At 41.3% G+C, this 20,186-nt stretch overlaps 1 protein-coding gene across 6 annotated transcripts in view; it reads right to left on the bottom strand.

The window, feature by feature from the left end:
• Positions 1-2,775: 2,775 nt before the first annotated feature.
• Positions 2,776-20,186, bottom strand: part of msh3 (mutS homolog 3 (E. coli)) — a 126,955-nt gene continuing 109,544 nt past the window's right edge. For 4 of the 6 annotated variants that reach the window (XM_042320817.1, XM_042320818.1, XM_042320819.1 and 1 more), the window contains 2 exons: positions 17,475-17,643; positions 2,776-4,296 (listed from right to left, as the gene is read on the bottom strand). In XM_042320817.1, coding sequence (XP_042176751.1) covers positions 4,215-4,296; positions 17,475-17,643 — 251 coding nt within the window. In that variant the 3' untranslated portion in view covers positions 2,776-4,214. The remainder of the gene's footprint in view (positions 4,297-17,474; positions 17,644-20,186) is intronic. The other 2 variants (XM_042320822.1, XM_042320821.1) reach the window with 1 other exon arrangement.

Here is a 20,186-nt window from a genome sequence, read left to right as displayed (position 1 = left end):
TAAATGTGCAACCAGAGAGGGAAAAAAAACTCTAGACCGCCTTTACTCCACACACACAGAGACGTGTACAAAGCTGTCCCTCGGCCTCCATTTGGCAAATCTGACCATAATTCTATCCTCCTGATTCCTGCTTACAAGCTAAAATTAAAGCAGGAAGGACCAGTGACTCGGTCAATAAAAAAGTGGTCAGATGAAGTAGATGCTAAACTACAGGACTGTTTTGCTAGCACAGACTTCCGATGGCATTGGAAGTCACAACATCAGTCACTGGCTTCATCAATAAGTGCATCGATGACATCATCCCCACAGTGACTGTACGTACATACCCCAACCAGAAACCATGGATTACAGGCAACATTCGCACTGAGCTAAAGGGTAGAGCTGCCGCTTTCAAGGAGCGGGACTCTAACCCAGAAGATTATAAGAAATCCCGCTATGCCCTCCGACAAACCATCAAACAGGCAAAGCATCAATACAGGACTAAGATTGAATCGTATTACACCGGCTCCGACGCTCGTCAGATGTGGCAGGGCTTGCAAACTATTACAGACTACAAAGGGAAGCACAGCCGAGAGCTGCTCAGTGACACAAGCCTAAAAGATGAGCTAAATTACTTCTATGCTCGCTTCGAGGCAAGTAACACTGAAATATGCATGAGAGCATCAGCTGTTCCGGACGACTGTGTGATCACGCTCTCCGCAGTCGATTTGAGTAAGACCTTTAAACAGGTCAACATTCACAAGGCTGCGGGGCCAGACAGATTACCAGGACGTGTACTCCGATCATGCGCCGATCATGCGATCAACTGCGCTGACCAACTGGCAAGTGTCTTCACTGACATTTTCAACCTCTCCCTGTCCGAGTCTGTAATACACACGTTTCAAGCAGACCACCATAGTCCCTGTGCCCAAGAACACTAAGGTAACCTGCCTAAATGACTACCAACCCATAGCCCTCACGTCTGTAGCCATGAGGTGCTTTGAAAGGCTGGTCATGGCTCACATCAACACCATTATCCCAGAAACCCACTCCAATGTGCATACCGCCCCAACAGATCCACAGATGATGCAATCTCTATTGCACTCCACATTGCCCTTTCACACCTGGACAAAAGGAACACCTACATGAGAATGCTATTCACTGACTACAGCTCAGCATTCAACACCATAGTGCCCTCAAAGCAAATCACTAGGACCCTGGGACTAAACACCTCCCTCTGCAACTGGATCCTGGACTTCCTGACGGGACGCCCCCAGATGGTAAGGGTAGGTAACAACACATCCCCCACATGGGGGCCCCTCAGGGGTGCGTTCACAGTCCCCTCCTGTACTCCCTGTTCACTCATGACTGCAAGGCCAGGCACGACTCCAACACCATCATTAAGTTTGCAGATGACACAACAGTGGTAGGCCTGATCTCCGGCAACGATGAGACGATAGGGAGGTCAGAGACCTGACCGTTTGGTGCAAGGACACCAACCCCTCGATCAATGTGATCAAGACAAAGGAGTTGATTGTGGACTACAGGAAAAGGAGGACCGAGCACGCCCCGATTCTCATCTACGGGGCTGTAGTGGAGCAGGTTGAGAGCTTCAAATTTACCAACAAACTAACATGGTCCAAGCATACCAAGACAGTCGTTTAGAGGGCACAACAAAACCTATTCCCCCTCAGGAGACTGAAAAGATTTGGCATGGGTCCTCAGAGCCCATGCCAAAGGTTTTACAGCTGCACCATCGAGAGCATCCTGACGGGTTGCATCACTGCCTGGTATGGCAACTGCTTGGCTTCAGACAGCAAGGTCCTACAGAGGGTAGTGCGTACGGCCCAGTACATCACCGGGGCCAAGCTTCCTGCCATCCAGGACCTCTATACCAGGCGGTGTCAGAGGAAGGCCCTAAAAATTGTCAAACACTACAGCCACTCTAGTCATAGACTGTTCTCTCTGCTACCGCACGGGAAGCAATACCTGAGCGCCAAGTCTAGGTCCAAGAGGCTTCTAAACAGCTTCTACCCCCAAGTCATAAGACTCCTGAACATCTAATTAAATGGTTACCCAGACTATTTGGATTGCCCCCCCCTGCCCTCCTCTATGCTGCTGCTACTCTCAGTTATTATCTATACATGGTCACTTTAATAACTCTATCTACATGTACATATTACCTTGACACCGGTGACCCACACAATGACTCTGTACCGGTACACCCTGTATATAGCCGCCTTTTGTTATTTTACTGCTGCACTTGAATTATTTGTTACTTTTATTTCTTAGTTTTTTTTAGGTATTTTCTTAACACTGCATTGTTGGTTAAGGGCTTGTAAGTAAGTATTTCACTGTAAGGTTCTATTCGGTGCATGTGACAAATAAAATTTGATTTGATAGGCCTTTCTGGTTTATATGGTTACGATGGTCATAACGCTTTTTGACAGTTTCATAAAGTTTCTTTTCTTAGTCTAAGTAAAGTAACACGATGGTCATAATGCTTCTTGTTATTTAAAATATAATGAAAAAACATGACTTTAAATAAAATGTGGGTTTTGAAACTAATTTAGGTGTCATAACCAGCCATAAAATAACACAATGTCACAACAGGCATAAATATGGGTCATAACAGTGTTATGACCCATATTATGTCTGCTGTTATGACACTGGGTGTCAAGTAAAGCGTTACCCAAATGGTATCACTGAAACTAAATCAGACATTAAAAATGGAAGATAAGTATTTCATTAGACAGTGAGTTTCACACTAGAGAAATGAACACAAAGATTCAACAGTCTGAATAAAGTTGTTTTTTTATTGAATTGTACAAGCCTGAATTCCTTCTACCCACACAGCCTGAATTAGGCTAGGTAACAGTCATTTTAGATAACATTCCACTCCTGTCACTTGCCAAATGACAGGAGTGGCAAGGAGTGGAATGATAGCTAAACAGACTGGTACCCAGACTAAATCTGAATTAGGGATTAACATGGGTAACCAGGAGCCTGGGACTGTCCCGGGAACGCTATTCACATTTCAACCAAAAAATGTAAATGACAAGACCTGGGAAATTACAAAAATATTACCCAATGTTGGCACTAATGCATTTCCACAAAATACACAACATACGCAGCATCAGATTAGCAGAAAATAAAATAGCACATTATCCAAACAGGTTGCTTTTAGCCTAGCGCATTTACTTCACACAAAGTCGCCATGAATTCAAAGCACACTGCTGAACTGCACACGGGACCTGAATGCAGTTAATAAACCCTACAGGAAACCCCTACAGTAACCTAGAAAATAACATGTGCCTCTTTGGGCTGTCATTGTGTCTCTTCAGACAGTCTCAAATTTGCTAGGCCTATGCAAAATTCACTACATAGGCCTCTCTGTCACAGACATGAAGTCTGAACAATTCAGAGAGGCATGAGGGAAAACTATCTTCTCCTGTCCTAGAGCCTAGGCTATTTTCCTATCCAGTCCCAATCACACTGAAACCAAAATACTAAATCCTCAAATGCAAATTCCTGACTTCATTCTGTAAACCATAGGTTGCATTATCAAAACACGTCTCTCGCCTATGCTTGTCAAAATAACGCTATCCCCTGCTTCTCTGCGCGGTCTCATACTGGATTCACAGCAAGCGTGCAGCCATGCCATTAACGCTATGAGTTTCCCTAACCATAGATAAACTTGCTGTTTCAGCTGGTATTGACCAACAATGGTAACTGGGTACCTTTAGGTATTTACTTACTTTAATACAATTAAACTACCTGGTACCAAAGAAAAACTACAGACACTCTGGTTCAAATCCAGGCTGTGTCATAACCGGCCGTGATTGGGAGTCCCATAGGGCGGCGCACAATTGGCTCAGTGTCACCCGGGTTTGGCCTGTGTAGGCCGTCATTGCAAATAAGAATGTGTTCTTAACTGACTTGCCTAGTTTATTAAAGGTTCAATTTAAAAAATGACTGGGTTTAGAGATAGGTCTCGCATCACTGGCCCCACTAATCCGCCACGCACTTGCATGTGCTTTGGCATTTAATGGTGTGTGTGTCCATTTTCTATAGATACAGAGATTAATGCTGTTCCTCCTGTTCCCTCAGGGCTTTAGTCCTTCCTGAGTCAGGGCTAGAGAGACTTTATGGAGAACACAAGAGGACAAACCAGGCTTAGAGTCACAATGGCCAGGGATTTCTGAGTGTGTGTGTGCACATTCGAGTGTGTGTGATCAGGAGTTTAGCTGCACCCAGTCCAAAAGAGCCTTTCTGTCGTCGATGCTCCACAGTTCAGCAAACAACCTCTTGCTCTTTCTAGAGAGACAGAGAGAGATCAGAGAGAGAGCGAGAGAGAGAGAGAACGAGAGAGATCAGAGAGGCAAAGAGAGAGAGAGAGAGAGATCAGAGAGGAAAAGAGAGAGATCAGAGAGGGAAAGAGAGAGAGAGAGATCAGAGAGGGAAAGAGAGAGAGAGAACGAGAGAGATCACAGGGAAAGAAAGAGAGAGAGAGAGAGAGAGAGAGAGAGAACGAGAGAGTGAAAGAAGTGGGTTAGAGGTAGGGGGAACACAATAGAAAAGTGGTTTTAATTCGATCCAATATAATTGGAGGCCAACAGAGAATTATATGGAATTATTCTAGTACAAATGTTTCCGTCTTGAAGTAAATCTATTCAGTGTGTTCTGAAATTTTGCCCAATATCAAGCCCCCCCGCCATTTATGTAGATCTGAAAGGACTGATAAGTGTCCGCAATATGGTAGAATCAGAGTGCAGCCGGACCAGATAGTCACATATAAAATGCTACGTTCTGAAAAGTATGTTTTACACTCATGGATATATATTCCTTTGCTACTACTGGTATGCAATTGACATTTGGCGAAAGTTGCAGGTGGAAATGTTACTAGATCCTTTAAAGGAATGGGCTGATGTCAGGATGGTGGAACATGCAAAAACCAATCTGATTCTTTGAGAAATAAGACACCGGTCCCCAGGGGTGAACTGAGCCTTGATGGTAGAGGAATGAGTGGCAAGCCAGTACTCTACTGCACCCCACGGGCTCTGACTGTCTGGCACGAGACACACATTTCATATGGAAGGGATTACATGGTGTGTGTGTGCCTCTGCTAACAAGTAATACCTCTGCTAACAGGTCATTCCTATGGGAGACTGACTAAACTAGCTCTGTACGCCCTGGCCTGCGGGTTGCCTGACACACGCACACCCTGCAAAATAACTTGATCTAATTAGGGGAATGATAATTTCATATTCCGCAATAGTTAAATCTGAGTTAGAAATTAAAATTAAAGAAAAATAAAAAATATTTTAGAAAAAGCACAAAATCTTTATATGGTAAAGAAGAAAATACAATTTTGAAGTGAGCCAACAAATACAGGTTCATCTCAAATAAAGCCTAGTACTTAATGGCAAATAAACCTGGTAAACATCTTGCAGCCCTCACCAAATCAGTTTAATTTAAAAAAGATAAAGATACAAATGCGTTAATTACAAAATGTATTTCAGAAGAACAGAATATGAGTTGGCCTACTGTATGTTATCTGGCAATGGGCAATGCCATAGTCTGTAGGTGTGTTCATATAGCTGACAAGATATGCGTAGAAGTCCCATTCCATTATTTTATATTATATGATTTTCTAGTAAGAAGAATATAATTGAACTTAGTTGAATAAAATAGAAATTATATTTTTCCCATTCCAGAGCAAGTGCGCATATGAAAAGGCTAAGTTGAGAATAAATGTGATCATTTCAAACATGCTATGCTACATTTAGAGTTATTTGGCAACTTTAGTTGTTGATACAAACTTTAGACTGTCTTAGAAATTAAAACATATATGGGCTGCATGATGCGACAATACGCTATTGATCATTTGAGAAAGTCAGAAAAAGCTTGCGCTCTCTTCCTTGCCTCAGGCTAGTTTCGATTTAGAATGGCCCATTATCAAACGGGCAGGAACAAGGCATTCGAATAGCGAATGGAGGCCGCTTTCCCACCTGCAGGCTACTCCGGTTATTTCACTTCATGCCTCAACCACTGTTTGAGGAGCATGCAGCCTCTTGCTGCTCGAAAGGTGATATTCCGCCCAAACTCTGTATGCCGTGCGCCCTCCAACCATGTTCCTGCAGCCAGCCAGTGGTTCATATGGGAAACCAAGTGAAATCTGTTCGGGAACATTGACAGTAACTTGTTTTCACAACAAACATATTTCATTAAACTGTTGACTGCCCCTATCTCTGCATGCTCCAGAAAGGAATTGAAGGTGAGAGAAGAGATGAAATGCATGATGGTGAGATATTCTGTTGCTTAAAGTAATGTGTCAGCCTATTAATTATGAAAAAATAAAAAATGTAATCAATAAACCAACAGCTTCGCCTAGGCCTAGAAGTTCTCTCCCAGACTCAAATATATACATTTTTGAGCGTAGCACAAGGTAACTGAATCTCAGTACCAAAGACAACTTAAATCAGTAAAAAAAACAAAATATATATATCCTGTTATATGTGGTACGCTATGTCACAATCATTATTTTAATTCTGTTTTTTTGGGGGGGGGGAGGGCGCTCAAATATAGGCCTATGCTTATGTATAATTTATGCATATTTGGATTTGTTTAACACTTTTTTGGTTACTACATAATTGCATATGTGTTATTTCATAGTTTTGATGTCTACAATGTAGAAAAGCCCTTGAATGAGTAGGTGTGTCCAAACATTCGAGTGGTACTGTACGTAAATAAGGTATATTTTTTAAATTATTAATACTTTTTTTATTTATTCTAAAAACCTGTTTTCGCTTTGTCATTATGGAGTATTGTGTGTAGATTGCTGAGTATTATTTTTTTATTTAATCAAGAGACAACATTCACAAATTCTACAGCACAACGGCATGTCTTAAGTGTAAAACTAACAATGACTCAATAAGAAGGTAGCATGGCGGTTCAGAATGCCTCGTGAAAAAGCATTTAAATTAATGTCCCTAAAACTGACTAAATAATAGTACTTCTACGCTGATCTGCTCACTCGTGTGCAACAACATCCACACTGGATAACTCAAAACAGCTTGTAAGGCTAGAGAATTGTATAGACAAAGACAACCAACACAGTCAACACCAAAACATAGCAGAGAGTAAACACAGAAAAAATAGAAAACCAAACTCTAAAGGAAAATGAAGAGACTCTTTGACTGACACGGATGACCTTTTTCACCACCCTGTACGGTAAGCGTGGAAACCGACTGCTAAAATCTATAAATGATAAATTAGGCGTGCTTGGGCATGTCCGTAAAAAGATGGAAGACGAGCCTTTCAAATGAGAAAAATAAACAAAAAGGCTGAAACTAAACTGTCAATGTTATTGAACTTAAAATAGAGAACAAGATAAGAGAATGCCTTATTTGATATACAGACAATATCAAAGCGCGAAAATTTGGTGCTCTGGAGTTAATTATTTTATATTTTTTATTTTATATTTTTCACAGAAATAATAAAATACAACAATTAATACTTTAACTATAAATACACTATACTATTCAAGTTAGGGAATGTTGTAAAATAATTGGTATTATATTTTTTATGTATAGTATTTATAAATAGATAAAAGATAGGATAATTCATGAAATAATAAATCCCCAAATACAAGGAACTGGTACACAAAGTACCCAAAGCCAAAAAGTAGGCAGTAATCAACAAGGTAGAAATAAAAACACTACAAACAAGAGGACATAAAAAAGGCACAGTATGCGGCACAGGATGTTGGTGGTACCTTCATTGGGGAGGATGGGCTCGTGGTGAAGGCGGGAGCGGAATTTGTGGAATGGTATCAAATACACCAAACACATGGTTTCCTACTGCAAGTAGGCTATGCAGCCATGACAGAAAGTTGAACGCAGTCAGAGACTCACTGATGCAGCACCACCCCATCAAGAGTCTGAGCCTGCCTGATAGAGTAGGCCCAAAAGTCTAAGCCCCCGAATGGGTGAGCATAATATACTAGGATTTTCTCAAAGCTGCTAATGAGAGTGGAGTACCCGCAGGTACTGGCTACATTGGCTGCAGTAACCCATGGGGAGGGAGTCACACTCGGACAATCAGAGAGAGGGCATTTTATTGTGGCCATGGTGGCACAGAATAATCAAAATGGTCTAACTGCAGAGAGGTTCTTGAGAAGATTGGTCATAACGGTGGACCAGCGTGTGTGGGTGTTGGGGGGGAAGAGCTCTATAAGCTAGGACTAGATTGGTTAATTAAATCTTCCCATTCCTGCTCAGTTTGTAAATAGCCAAACTGTTTTACACATTCACACATCAAGTCTTCCCTTGAGTTGGGGCCCGGGATGGAACAACTGTTGAAAATGTTAGCTTGTGTTTGTGTGTGCAAAAGGTCGATCTATGGGTGGAAGGGGAGAGGGGCAGAGGTGTTTGTTTGGATGGGGTGGGTTGAGTGTGTCTATGCATCCCACATCTGTTGACAAAATGTAGAATTCATACTGCCAGCCCTTGTTACAGGTGACAATCCTTCGTAGAAGTGCTGATATTATTATGCAAATGATTCGTCAATTGTGGGAATAAATTAAGATATGCAATGTTTTTTTATATATACATTTTTAAATAACTAGATGCAGTAAAACAGAGGTGAATGCGTTCAAAATGTTGTTGGCTGAGAATCTGGTTCTGTACTGTAAGTGGCAACATGTGCTATTTTTAAAGGATCAAATCAAATGTTATTGGTCACATACACATATTTAGCAGATGTTATTGCACGCGTAGCGAACTGCTTGTGTTCCTAGCTTCAACAGTAGTATCTAAACATTCACAACAATACACAAATCTAAAAGTAAAAGAATGTAATTAAGAAATATATAAATATTAGAATGAGCAATGTCAGAGTGGCATTGACTAAAATACAGTAGAATAGAATACAGTATATACATACGAGATTAGTAAAACAGTATGTAAACATTATTAAAGTGACTAGTGTTCCATTATTAAAGTGGTTAGTGATTCCATGTCTATGTATATAAGGCAGCAGCCTCTAAGGTGCAGGGTTGAGTATCCAGGTGGTAACCTGCTAGTGATGGCTATTTAACAGTCTGATGGCCTTGAGATTGAAAAATAGCTTCTGTTTCTCATTCCCAGCTTTGATGCACCTGTACTGACCTCGCCTTCTGGAAGATAGCGGGGTGAACAGGCCGTAGCTCGGGTGGATGTTGTCCTTGATAATCTTTTTGGCCTTCGTGTGACATCAGGTGTTGTAGATTTTCTGGAGGGCAAGCAGTGTGCCCCCTGTGATGCGTTGGGCAGACCACACCATCCTCTGGAGAGCCCTACGGTTGCAGGCGGTGCAGTTGCTGTAAAGGGCGGTGATACAGCCAGACAGGATGCTCTCAATTGTGCATCTGTAAAAGTTTCTGAGGGCCTTAGGGACCATGCCGAATTTCTTCAGCCTGCAGTGATTGAAGAGGTACTGTTGCGCCTTCTTCACCACTGTGTGGTTGGGCCATTTCAGATTGTCAGTGATGTGTATGCCGAGGAACTTAAAGCTTTCCACCTTCTTCACTGCGGTCCCGTCGATGTGGATAGGGGAGTACTTCCTCTGCTGTTTTCTGAAGTCCACGATCAGCTCCTTTGTTTTTGTTGACGTTGAGGGAGAGGTAATTTTCCTGGCACCACTCTGCCAGGGCACTCACCTCCTCCCTGTAGGCTGGGCCCGTATCTCTTAAAGGCCCTAGGATCCATGTGTACAGGGATGGCCAGCTAGTCACTGGGACGACAACCCAACCTGGAATGGGGGGAGGTTTTAGCTGGTGGAATATTGGAGAACAATTAGAGGTCACATGTGACGAATACAACATGTGTAGACCTTACAGTGACATGCTTACTACAAGCCCTTAACCACCAATGCAGTTTTAAGAAAATACCTAATAAAAATGAAAGAGAAAAAATTGAAAAACAAATAATTAACGAGCAGCAGTAAATAACAATAGCGGGGCTATATACAGGGGGTACTGGTACAGAGTCAATGTGTCAATGTGCGTGGGCACCGGTGTCGAGGTAATTATGTACATGCAGGTAGCGTTATTAAAGTGGCTAGGCATAGGTCTTAACAGAGAGTAGCATCAGCATGGAGGGGGGGTGCAAATAGTCTGGGTATCCATTTAATTAGCTGTTCAGGAGTGTTATGGCTTGGGGGTAGAAGTTGTGTTAGAAGCCTCTTGGACCTAGACCTGCCGTGCGGTAGCAGAAAGAACAGTCTATGACTAGGGTGGTTGGAGTCTTTGACAATTTTTAGGGCCTTCCTCTGACACCACCTGGTATAGAGGTCCTGGATGGCAGGGAGCTGAACCCCGGAGATGTGCTGGGCTGTACGCACTACCCTCTGTAGTGCCTTGCTGTCAGAGCAGTTGCAATACCAGGCAGTGATGCAACCCGTCAGGATGCTCTCGATGGTGCAGCTGCAAAAACCTTTGGTATGGGATCTGAGGACCCATGCCAAATATTTTCAGTCTCCCAAGGGGGAATAGGTGTTGTTGTGCCCTCTTCACGACTGTCTTGGTGTGCTTGGACCATGTTAGTTTGTTGGTGATGTGGACGCCAAGGAATTTGAAGCTCTTAACCTGCTCCACTACAGCCCCGTCGATAAGAATGGGGGCGTGCTCGGTCCTGCTTTTCCTGTAGTCTACAATCAACTCCTTTTTCTTGATCACGTTGAGGGAGAGGTTGTTGTCCTTGCACCACACGGTCACCTCCTCCCTATAGGCTGTCTCATCATTGTCTGTGATCAGGCCTACAACTGTTGAGTCATCAGCAAACATAATGACGGTGTTGGAGTTGTACCTGGGTATGCAGTCATGAGCGAACAGGGAGTACAGGAGGGGACTGGGCACACACCCCCTGAGGGGCCCCCGTGTTGAGGATCAGCGTGGCGGATGTGTTGTTACCTACCCTTACCACCTGGGGGCTGCCTGTCAGGAAGTATAGGATCCAGTTGCAGAGGGAGGTGTTTAGTCCCAGGGTCCTTAGCTTAGTGATGAGCACTATGGTGTTGAACACTGAGCTGTAGTCAATGAATAGCATTCTCACATAGGTGTTTCTTTTGTACAGACGTGAGTGCTACAGGGTCGGTAGTCATTTAGGCAGGTTACTTTAGTGTTCTTGGGCACAGGGACTACGGTTGTCTGCTATGCTATATGTTGGTATTACAGACTCAGACAGGAAGAGGTTGAAAATGTCAGTGCAGACACTTGCCAGTTGGTCAGCGCATGCTCGGAGCACACGTCCTGGTAATCCGTCTGGCCCAGCAGCCTTGTGAATGTTGACCTGTTTAAAGGTCTTAAATCAGCTGCGGGGAGGGTGATCACACAGTCATCCAGAACAGCTGATGCTCTCATGCATGTTTCAGTGTTACCTCGAAGTGAGCATATAAATTATTTAGCTAGTCTAGTAGGCTCGTGTCACTTGGCAGCTCTCGGCTGTGCTTCCCTTTGTAGTCTGTAATAGTTTGCAAGCCCTGCCACATCCGACAAGCATCAGAGCCGGTGTAGTACAAGTCAATCTTAGTCCTGTATTGACACTTTGCCTGTTTGATGGTTCGTCACAGGGCATAGCGGGATTTCTTATAATCTTCCGGGTTAGAGTCCCCCACCTTGAAAGCAGCAGCTCTACCCTTTAGCTCAGTGCATATGTTGCCTGTAATCCATGGCTTCTGTTTGGGGTATGTACGTACAGTCACTGTGGGGGGACGACGTCCTCTATGCACTTATTGATAAGCCAGTGACTGATGTGGTGTACTCCTCAATGACATTGGAAGAATCCCTGAACATATTCCAGTCTGTGCTAGCAAAACAGTCCTGTAGTTTAGCATCTGCTTCATCTGACCACTTTTTTATTGACCGAGTCACTGGTGCTTCCTGCATTAATTCTTGCTTGTAAGCAGGAATCAGGAGGATAGAGTTATGGTCAGATTTGCTAAATGGAGGACGAGGGAGAGCTTTGTATGCGTCTCTGTGTGTGGAGTAAAGGTGGTCTAGAGTTTTTTCCCCTCTAGTTGCACATTTAACATGCTGATAGAAATTCGGTAAAACCGATTTAAGTTTCCCTGCATTAAAGTCACTGGACACTTGGAGCGGCGCCTCTGGATGAGCATTTTCCTGTTTGCTTATGGCAGTAATACAGCTCATTTAGTGCGGTTTTAGTGCCAACCTCGCTCTCTGGTGGAATGTAGACAGCTACGAAAAAAAACGGATGAAAACTCTCTCGGTAGATAGTGTGGTCTACAGCTTATCATGAGATACTCTACATCCGGCGAACAAAACCATGAGACTTCCTTAGATATTGTGTACCAGCTGTTGTTTACATAAATGCATAGGCCCCCGTCCTGTGTCTTACCAGAGGCTGCTGTTCTGTCTTGCTGATAGAGTGTATAACCCGCCAGCTGTATGTTCTTAATGTCATCATTCAGCCACGACTCGGTGAAACATAAGATATTACAGTTTTTAATGTCCCGTTGGTAGGATGTAAGTGCTTTCAGTTCGTCCCATTTATTTTCCAGCGATATAACGTTAGCTAGCAGAACGGAAGGCAAGGGAAGATTAGCCACTCGTCGCCTGATCCTCGCAAGGAACCCTGATCTTTCGCCTCGAAATCTCAGTTTCCTTCTCCAGCGAATCACAGGGGTCGGGGCCTGGTCGGGTGTCTGCAGTATATCCCTCGCGTCCGACTCATTGAAGAAGAATTCCTCGTCCAATTTGAGGTGAATAATCCAAGTTCTGATGTTCAGAAGCTCTTTTCGGTCATACGAGACGGTAGCAGCAACATTATGTACATAACATTAGCCCTACCCTCCGGCACCCTCACTGTCCCACCCACATTATGCTTAACAGTGAAAATATCATGGTACAGCTATATGAACACTCAGTTATCATGGTATTTCTTAAAGGTAAGTTTACAAACATATTATGGTATGTATAATCTAAACTTGTATCTCATTATGGCAAGTGGTGAAATAAGTATAGCTGGTTATAATTGTAATGGTTTAGCAGATAATAATAAAAGATGATCAGTCTTTACCTGGCTTTCCTTCCCCTAGAAGGAATATAATATCTATTGTTTACAGGAAACTCATTCTACACCTTTAGAAGAAGTTGTATGGAAAAATGACTGGGGGCAAAATATATTTCTCCCATGGGCAAAGAAACTCAAAAGGGGTGATGATATTAATGAACAATAATTTTGATCCGAATATGCAAACTGTTCAAACAGATCAGCAAGGAAGGTGGATCCTTTTAAATATGCTACTGGACCCATACACAGATCTGGCTCATTGATCTACATGGTTCAAATAACGATGATCCACGCTTCTTCAATAATATATACACTACCGTTCAAAAGTTTGGGGTCACTTAGAAATGTCCTTGTTTTTGAAAGAATAGTCATTTACAACATTAACAATGTCTACACTGTATTTCAATTTGATGTTATTTTAATGGACAAAAAATGAGCTTTTCTTTAAAAAACAAGGACATTTCTAAGTGACCCCAAACTTTTGAACGGTAGCGCTTAAGGAAATTACGAATATTATGGATATATTGGAACTAGCGGGTATATGGAGGCTTAAATATCCTGACCTAGTGAGATATATACATGGAGGAGGCTCAATCAAGCAAGTCGTCTTGACTAATTCCTTATGTAATTTTCGTTGCCAGCAAATGTTTAAAGAGTGTTGATTGGTGACATCGGACCATCAAATAATTGGTATACACATTACTCTTACAGAATTTCTGCAAGGGCGAGGATACTGGAAATATAGTCAAAGCTTACTGCATGACAACTTGTTTTTAACCAAGACAGAATAATTTATACCTGCCTTTTCCCTACAGAACATAGGTACAGCAGATACCCTTATTGTTTGGGACACTTTTAAAAGTGCCTTTAGAGGCCATGCAATTAAATACTCATCTATAAAACAAAAGCAATTTAGGGTCAAAAGAGTCCATATTAACAAAGGAAATTGAAGGTCTAACAATGCAGATAGAGGGTAATAAAAACTGTGCCATAGAGGCACAGAATAAGTTAGAGGAAAAACAAAAAGAAATGGAGGAACTTATTGAAGAAAGATCAAGTGTAATATATTATAAAAATAAGCCGAACTGGAATACACGGAAAAATACACTATTTTTTTTATTTTTAAATCTTCAACATAGAAATGCGACCAAAAATAATTTACTGAAACTTGCTATAAATGACAGAGTCATCCATGATTCATGTTTTAATTTCAGTCTCCTCCATCTCCATGAACTAAAGTTAATTGTAAGGATTTTTTTTCTATTAATAGTGTAAAATTAACAGCTATACAGAAAGACTCATGTGAAGGCCTAATTACAGAGGAATAACTTGTAGATGCAATTAAAGCCTTCGAGGTCATGAAAACTTCAGGGCTGGGTGGCACACCAGTTGAGTTATATCAAATATTTTTTCAATGTACTCAAAGTTCTGTTTTAACCAATCCTATAAAAGCGGTAGACTATCTGATACTCAGCAAGAAGGTCTGAATTCACTATTACTGAAATAGGACCCAGGTGGTAAATACAGTATAAAGATCCAGTCCACCTAAAAACCTGGAGACCCCTTACACAGTGTTGTGATGCCAAAATCCTAGCAAAATGCATAGAGCATATAATTAAATGCCTGGACCATTAGAATTTTGAAGAATCTCTTATACAATGGGTTAAAGTTATATATAGTAACCCCAGGTGTAAAATAGTAAATCATGTCTACTTATCAGAAAGTATTCAATTGTAAAGAAGAGTAAAACAAGGATGTCCATGATAGACATTTCTATTTATTACGGCCATCGAAAAGTTAGCTATTAAAATCAGATCCAACAAAAATATCAAAGGGCTAGAAATCCAGGGCTTAAAAACAAAGGTGTCAATGTATGCTGATGATTCATGTTTTATTTTAAATCCACTATTTGGATCCCTGCACAGCCTCACAGAGGATCTATATAACATTTCTAACCTCTCTGGATTATAACCAAATTATGATAAATGCACCATATTTTATATTGGATTGCTAAAAATAAAAGTTTGCCATTATCGTGTTGTTTACCAATAAAATGGTCAGACGGTGAAGTGGACATACTTGGTATTCATATCCCGAAAGAAAGAAATGATCTCGCTACAATACATTTTAATAGAAAGTTAGCCAAATTAGATAACATCTTGTTACTATGGAAAGGACAACCTGTCTATTTGTGGAAAAATCACCCTGATTAATTATTTAGTCATATCCCAGTTGACCTATTTGCTTATGGCCCCGCCTACACCTAATGACTTGTTTTTTAAATTATATGAGCAAAGACTATTGACCTATTTTTGGAATGACAAGCCAGACAAAAGTTAAACGGGCGTATTTATATAATGAATATGAATTCGAGGGGAAGAAATGATCAATTACTAAAGCATTGGAACACTTAATAAAGGCTTAAATCATACAAAAACTATACTTAAATCCGAACTGGTTTTCTAGCAGATTGGTAACAATAATTCACCTCGTGTTCAAGAATGGACTTCTTCCCATCATTCAGATTACAACCTTTCACTTTCAATTATTTAAAAATGAAATAATCTCCAAAATATTGCTATTTTTAAAAGAAGCCATAGAAAAGGGCGGCAGGTAGCCTAGTGGTTAGAGCGTTGGACCAGTAACCGAAAGGTTGCAAGATTGAATCCCCAAGCTGACAAGGTAAAAATCTGTCGTTCTGCCCCTGAACAAGGCAGTTAACCCACTGTTCCTAGGACGTCATTGAAAATAAGAATTTGTTCTTAACTGACTTGCCTAGTTAAATAACTAAAAAATAAAAAAAATAGCTGGGTGCAATTTCACTTTAATAATCTTTGTAATTTATATCATAAATAAGACTGGTCGAGTTACGTCACACATGCAGTTAACAAATATATATGGAAATGCCTGCTCTATCCAAAATTACAACTGATTGCAGCATTACTACAAAAATGGACGAGGCAAATGGAAAGGGGAGAAGGTAAGGAACATGTCTGTCGGCCCTGCATTAAAGACAAAAATTGGCTATGAATAAATTATTTTAATAAATTATGAATAAAACAGTATACCAGTTTGATTTAAGGAACAAAACAATTGACAGCTGCGCCACACAGGTTGCAAAATAGTTGGGAGATTTTCGATACACCGATTCCATGGCACATGGTTTATGACCTGATACACAAAACGACGCCGGATATCAAAACTTTGAGTTTTTCCATTTAAATTATTATACAAATTCTTGCAACCAATAGAATGTCATATTCAGTATATGGGGAATACAACCATCCTAACTGCAGATTTAGCTGCGAAAAGACAATCATTAGATCACTGGTTTTGGTACTGCCCATATGTACACTACATGACCAAAAGTAAGCAGACACCTACTTGTTGAACAACACCTTGAGGATTGATTCTAAACAACGTTTGCCATGTTTCTGTCTATATTATATATATTATATTATGGAGCTAATTTGGAAAAAAGTTTGGCGTTGTAGTGACCGCATTTTCCGGTCGATTTCTCAGCCAAACATGAAGAACAAACGGGAGCTATTTTGCCTACAAAAATAATATTTTTGGAAAAAAGGAACATTTGCCATCCCATCTAACTGGGAGTCTCCTGAGTGAAAACATCCGAAGTTCTTCAAAGGTAAATGATTTAATTTGATTGCTTTTCTAATTTTCGTGAAAATGTTGCCTGCCGCTAGCATAGCCTAGCATAGCATTATGCCATGATAAACTTACACAAATGCTTGTCTAGCGTTGGATGAAAAGCATATTTTGAAAATCTGAGATGACAGTGTGATTAACAAAAGGATAAACTGTGTCTCCACATATTTAATTTGTGATTTTCATGAATAGGAAGATTTATGTCCTCTGCGTTATGCTAATTAGTTTGAGGCGATGATTACGCTCCCGGATCCGGGTTTGAGAGTCACAAGAAGTTTAAGAAGGTAGAGCAACTCTTTATTATGGACAGACTTCTCCCCATCTTAGCTACTGTTGTATCAATATGTTTTGACCATGACCGTTTACAATCCAGGGTTACTCCAAGCAGTTTAGTCACCTCAACTTGCTCAATTTTCACATGATTTATTACAAGATTTAGTTGAGGTTAAGGGTACAGTGAATGACTTGTCCCAAATACAATGCTTTTAGTTTTTCAAATATTTAGGACCTTATTCCTTGCCACGCATTCTGAAACTAACTGCAGCAATTTGTTAAGTGTTTCAGTCATTTCAGTCGCTGTAGTAGCTGATGTGTATAGTGTTGAGTTATCTACATACATAGACAAAGCCAGTGGCATGTCGTTAGTCAAGATTGATTTAAAAAGTTTTGCAGAAGTGTTCTCATACTCAGTCATTGGACTGCTCAGCCGAAAGAGTTTCCCACTGTTTGGGACAGTGGGTGTCTTTGTATGTGTACCTCCGGGCGTCGACTATGTTCTTTAGCTCCTGTGCTTTGCGTGCGGCGATGTGGAGTACAGCTTCTGGAATCTCAGCCAATCGGGCAACATTTAGCCCATAGCTCTGCCCAGCCGCCCCCTCAGTCAGCTGGTACAGGAAGGTGATGAACTCTGGCTGCACCTCAACGTCTACACACAAAGGTATAAACACAACTTCGCTATGGTTAGCCTTACTGGACTTAAGTCAACCGTCCTAACCAAACCTTCATAAACCCACAGCCTTGGTTAAACTCTACACAAGGTTATTTCTATAAATAATGGGGCCAATGTGTGACATTGTTTAATTGTTTTGAAACAAAAATAAAAAGGAGTTGTATGCAGTTCTATGTGTAGTTAGAGGAATAATAGTGAATATATGCAAATTGGCCCATAATTCCACCTATACTATAACATATGGCTAGGACTACACATCCTTCAAGCAGGGTTCATACAGACATTGGCAAGTCAAATTCAAAATTCAAGTACTTTTTCAAGTACTTATTTGAAATGTGTAAGGACCTCAATGTTATACAATTGTACAATTTACATAACTGTACATACGCTGAGTATTCCATGACAGACTGACCAGGTGAAAGCTTTGATCCCTTATTGATGTCACTTGTTAAATCCGCTTCAATCAGTGTAGATGAAGGGGAGGAGACAGGTTAAAGAAGGATTTTTAAGCCTTGAGACAATTGAGAAATGGATTGTGTTTGTGTGCCATTCAGAGGGTGAATGAGCAAGACAAAATATTCAAGTGCCTTTGAACAAGGTATGGCAGTAAGTGCCAGGTGCACCAATTTGTGTAAACAACTGCAACGCTGGTGTTTTTTTCACGCTCAACAGTTTCCATTGTGTATCAAGAATGGTCCACCACCCAAAGGACATCTAGCCAACTTGACACAACTGTAGGAAGCATTGGAGTCAACATGGGCCAGCATCCCTGTGGTGCTTTCGACACCTTGTAGAGTCCATGTCTGGATGAATTGAGGCTGTTCTAAGGGCAAAAAAGGGGAGGGGGTGACCAACGAACACAATTGCATTTTATCGATAGCAATTTGAATACACAGATATACTGTGATGAGATTCTGAGTCGTGCCCATTGTCGTGCCATTCATCCGCCACCATCACCTCATGTTTTAGCATTATAATGCACAACCCCATGTCACAAGGATCTGTACACAATTCCTGGAAGCTGAAAATGTCACAGTTCTTCTGGCCTGCATACTCAGACATGTCACCCATTAAGCATGTTTGGGATGCTCTGGATCGACGTGTACGACAGCATGTTCCAGTTCCCGCAAATATCCAGCAACTTCGCACAGCCATTGAAGAGGAGTGGGACAACATTCCACAGGCCACAATCAACAGCCTGATCAACTCTATGTGAAGGAGATGTGTCGTGCTGCACGAGGCAAATGGTGGTCACACCAGATACTGACTGGTTTTCTGATCCACGATGCAGACTGTCGAAGGAACAATGTTTATTGTAGCAACAGGGGCAGGCAAGACAGGTCAAGGCAGGCAGGGGTCAAAGATCCAGGGTAAGGCAAAGGTACAGGACGGCAGGCAGACTCCGGGTCAGGGACAGGCAGAGTTCAGTTATCCAGAGGTGGAGCAAAGGTACAGGATGGCAGGCAGGCTCAGGGTCAGACAGAGAGGTCAGACGGGCGGGTACAGGGTCAGGACATGCAAAGGTCAAGAACCAGGAGGATGATGAAAGAGAGGCTGGGAAACGATAGGAGCCGACAGGAAAACGCTGGTTAGTTTGAATGAACAGGCAACAAACAGACAGAGAAAACATGTATAAATACACAGGAGATGATAGGGAAGATGGGCGACCCCTGGAGAGGGGTGGAGACAAGCACAAGGACAGGTGAAACAGATCAGGGCGTGACACTATGTTCATGAATAGCGGTAACATTAAATGTCACAATTTATGTTTTTATAATGAGAAATAACTAAAAAAACGGGTTCCTTTTGTAATGGAAGGATTTGTATGGAAAGCCAAGTTAAGAAGCCAACATTAGATGTTGTCGTCCACATAATAACCGCACTGTAACAGAGTAGAGCAACACCCTTCAATTGAAGCAGAGGGAAAATGACGAAAGTGGACACATCTCCCACTGGCTGAATCCACGTTGTTTCCACATAATTTCAATGAAACTACATTGAACCAAGGTGGAATAGACATTGAATTGAAGTCTGTGCCCAGTTGGCTCTCACAAAAAGTAATTAAATAAATCACAGATAATTATAAGGGAGCAGGAAAACTTATAAATTGGCAACAATAATTACAAGGACTTTTCAAGCACCAAATTGAGGAAATGTCTGATTTTAAAGGTAGGCTCATTCCAGTACTTACATTTCTGAGCCCCATATTCAAGTAGGTTACAGTGCAAGAGGTATCTTGTATTGTTTAAAATTGCAGGTGTAACATGTAAACCAAAATGTATTTGTCATGTTATTTCAATACCAGATCATATTGTGAATAAGCCCTATGTAATTTGTTATACTTATACAGATCAGTTCATAGGAATCTCGTTGGGTGTTGCACAATAGTCTATCCTACACAATTGCGCACAGTAGACTGTGTTCAATCCAAGGCACAAAAACATATGAAAAGATGAAATCATTACCGTGATACTTTCTGTTACATCTAATGAGACACCTTACCCATAATGAGCCATTTT

The sequence above is a fragment of the Oncorhynchus tshawytscha genome, linkage group LG04 (genome assembly GCF_018296145.1).
Source record: "Oncorhynchus tshawytscha isolate Ot180627B linkage group LG04, Otsh_v2.0, whole genome shotgun sequence".
In the NCBI taxonomy this organism is placed as follows: domain Eukaryota; kingdom Metazoa; phylum Chordata; class Actinopteri; order Salmoniformes; family Salmonidae; genus Oncorhynchus; species Oncorhynchus tshawytscha.
The sequence above is the reverse complement of the archived record's forward strand: the minus strand, read 5'-3'. Positions and strand labels throughout refer to the sequence as shown.